Below are 2,335 nucleotides of genomic sequence, written 5' to 3'. Positions count from 1 at the left end.
AAAAAAAACAACTTCTGATGGCTTTCCACTTGAGATTTTTGTGGCCATTGGGGTGGCAGTTGTAGACTCTGCATCTTCTTCTTGGCTGCAGTTTGGAGCCTACCATCTAAGTTGGCCTCTTGAAAGCTCTGAATTCTTCTGTTCCCAGCCATCAGGCCTAGCTTCCCTGCTTTCTAGCCTGCGTGTAGTGATTGGTTGCCATTAAGGTTAAATCTAAGCACCTTTGCACAGCATTGCATAGTGTATCACCAGCCCTGTGCCCTAGCTGTGTGTGGCATTCATAAGCACAGATCTGGCATTGTGTGTGTCCTAGCAAGGTGGCCTTAGTGACCATCTGTGGAATCACCTGATGGGAGCTGGAAAGAGTGAGTAGACAACAGGCTCAGCATCTCAGCGTCAGTGCTGATAGCAGCAAGGCTTGTTCAGGCATACAGTCTGCTCTGTGTTGACTTCTCTAGACTTCCCTCTGTCTTCTGTGTCTCTGTTCTCTCTGTCTTCCCCTTAATCGTCCTGCCTAACTCCCAGTTCTCCTCAGAAATAGTCTAGGCCCTAGCCTTCACTGTGTGATTTGTGCAGGGCCCACCCTCCTCCATTGTCACTGGGCAGCAGCAGCAGGGTAGCAGGGTCTTGGTTGATAGTTCTGTCTTGATCACTAGCCAGTGAGTGAGCCCCAGAGGACAGTGTGTATCTTGTTCCTGCTGTTCCTCAGCTCCTCCCATGTAGAATGTCAGAAAGTCGGCTTTTAGACGATCACTCGGGGATTAAATACAGCTAGCTACATCTGCCCGAAGTTTGAAGCTGAGGAATGGTTGAGGCAGCAGGAGTCTCAAGGTTACTACTGCTAAAGAGTCCCTTTGAACCCTGACTCTCTTCTTTACCCTCCCAGATCACCAAAGTGAAAACAGATCGCCCTTTGCCAGAGAATCCTTATCACTCAAGAGCAAGGCCAGAGCCCAGCCCTGTGATTGAAGGAGATCTGAAACCTGCTAAGCATGGCACCCGCTTTTTCTTCTGGACCATGTAAGGATGAGTTCACCGTCCATACTTGGTCACCTCGGCCATGCGCCCAGATGACAGATGACAAAAACACCCGTGCCGATCTCGTGTTCTTTCCTGGATCACAGACGTTAACAAAAAAGTTAATTTATGTGACTTGGCAGTTATTCTATACATTTCCTGTCCATTAAAAATTTTAAAGGAAACAGTTGTGTTTTATTATACTTTATGTAACCTTTTAGCCTTTAAAGATGACTTCCCCTTGTTCTTTCTTGTGCCCCTGACTGTCCCACTTGCTTCGCCATGAGGAGGACCAGCTACTGTGGCAGGAGACCCACATTCCCACACGGAAAAATGACTGAAGGAGGCTTTTCTATCTGAAGTAGCATTTCAGGGGTGTTTGGCTTACAATGCAAAGCCTCAGATTTCTCTTCTCCTCCAGCATTCCAAGCTTATAGATTTCACTAACAGTCATTCCAGAGAAACGTTCAGGACAGAGTAATGAAAGGTCTGAGCCTATGACTCAGGCACGGGAGGGGCTGCTGGCTGGGCCTTAGGCAGTGTTTCTTGAAGCTCCTTAAAGAACCTCACTTCCACCGTTTCCCCTCCATAGCCCATCGTCCGGGTGTTATAACCCAGATGTTTTTCCTGATAGACAAGGGGGAGGGGGAGGCTGACCTCCCAGCTCCAAAACCAGGAAGTTGGAGGTCTGAGTGTCAGTTCCAACCTTGGGTGTGTTCCTTAACCTCTTGTGAGAGGTTGAGTTTGAGGACAAACCAAAGGGTACAGGCTTATCTACCTCCTGGGCAGGTTAGAGCCCCGGTGTTTATAAAGCTCCTTGGTTCAAAGCAGTGTTCCCCAAGTCCCTTCACCCCATCTAGTTCCCTCTCATCCACTTGGCCATTTCCTTTACAGCTGGCTGGGTCACTGCACGTTCTGAGTGTGGCATTACATTGCCACCCACATAAGACTCTGTAAGCTATCCAAGCTTACTGGACTTTGAGCTCTGCAGAACTCTGAGAAGAAAAGATCTGGACAAGTGTCTCCTTCAGTGCATGTGGAGGGAGCGAGGCATTACGGGGCAGGGGCTGCCGGGGCAGGGGCTGCTGTCTAAAGGATCTGAGGGCTGTTCAAGGGAAAAGACTGATGGTTGGCCATACTGCTCAACCCACCACTGGGGGCATTTGCAGTAAAGCTCACAATTGGCCCACACAAGTTCCTTGCTAGCACCTGTCTTAGACTTTCCAACTCTTGTTTTTTGTTTTTTAAGATTTATTTATTTTATGTATATGAGTACACTGTAGCTGTCTCCTGACACAGCAGGGAAGGACATCAGATC

General features: G+C 48.4%; 1 protein-coding gene across 1 annotated transcript in view; it reads left to right on the top strand.

Annotated features, from left to right (window-relative positions):
- Positions 1-1,202, top strand: part of Ndufa8 (NADH:ubiquinone oxidoreductase subunit A8) — a 13,350-nt gene extending 12,148 nt beyond the window's left edge. The window contains exon 4 of the mRNA XM_031370034.1: positions 887-1,202. Within this exon, the coding sequence (XP_031225894.1) occupies positions 887-1,024 (138 nt within the window). The 3' untranslated portion in view covers positions 1,025-1,202. The remainder of the gene's footprint in view (positions 1-886) is intronic.
- Positions 1,203-2,335: the final 1,133 nt, after the last annotated feature.

Source organism: Mastomys coucha, unplaced genomic scaffold (genome assembly GCF_008632895.1).
Source record: "Mastomys coucha isolate ucsf_1 unplaced genomic scaffold, UCSF_Mcou_1 pScaffold15, whole genome shotgun sequence".
Lineage (NCBI taxonomy): Eukaryota > Metazoa > Chordata > Mammalia > Rodentia > Muridae > Mastomys > Mastomys coucha.
Note: the sequence above shows the minus strand (reverse complement) of the source record. Positions and strands in the feature narration are given on the sequence as shown.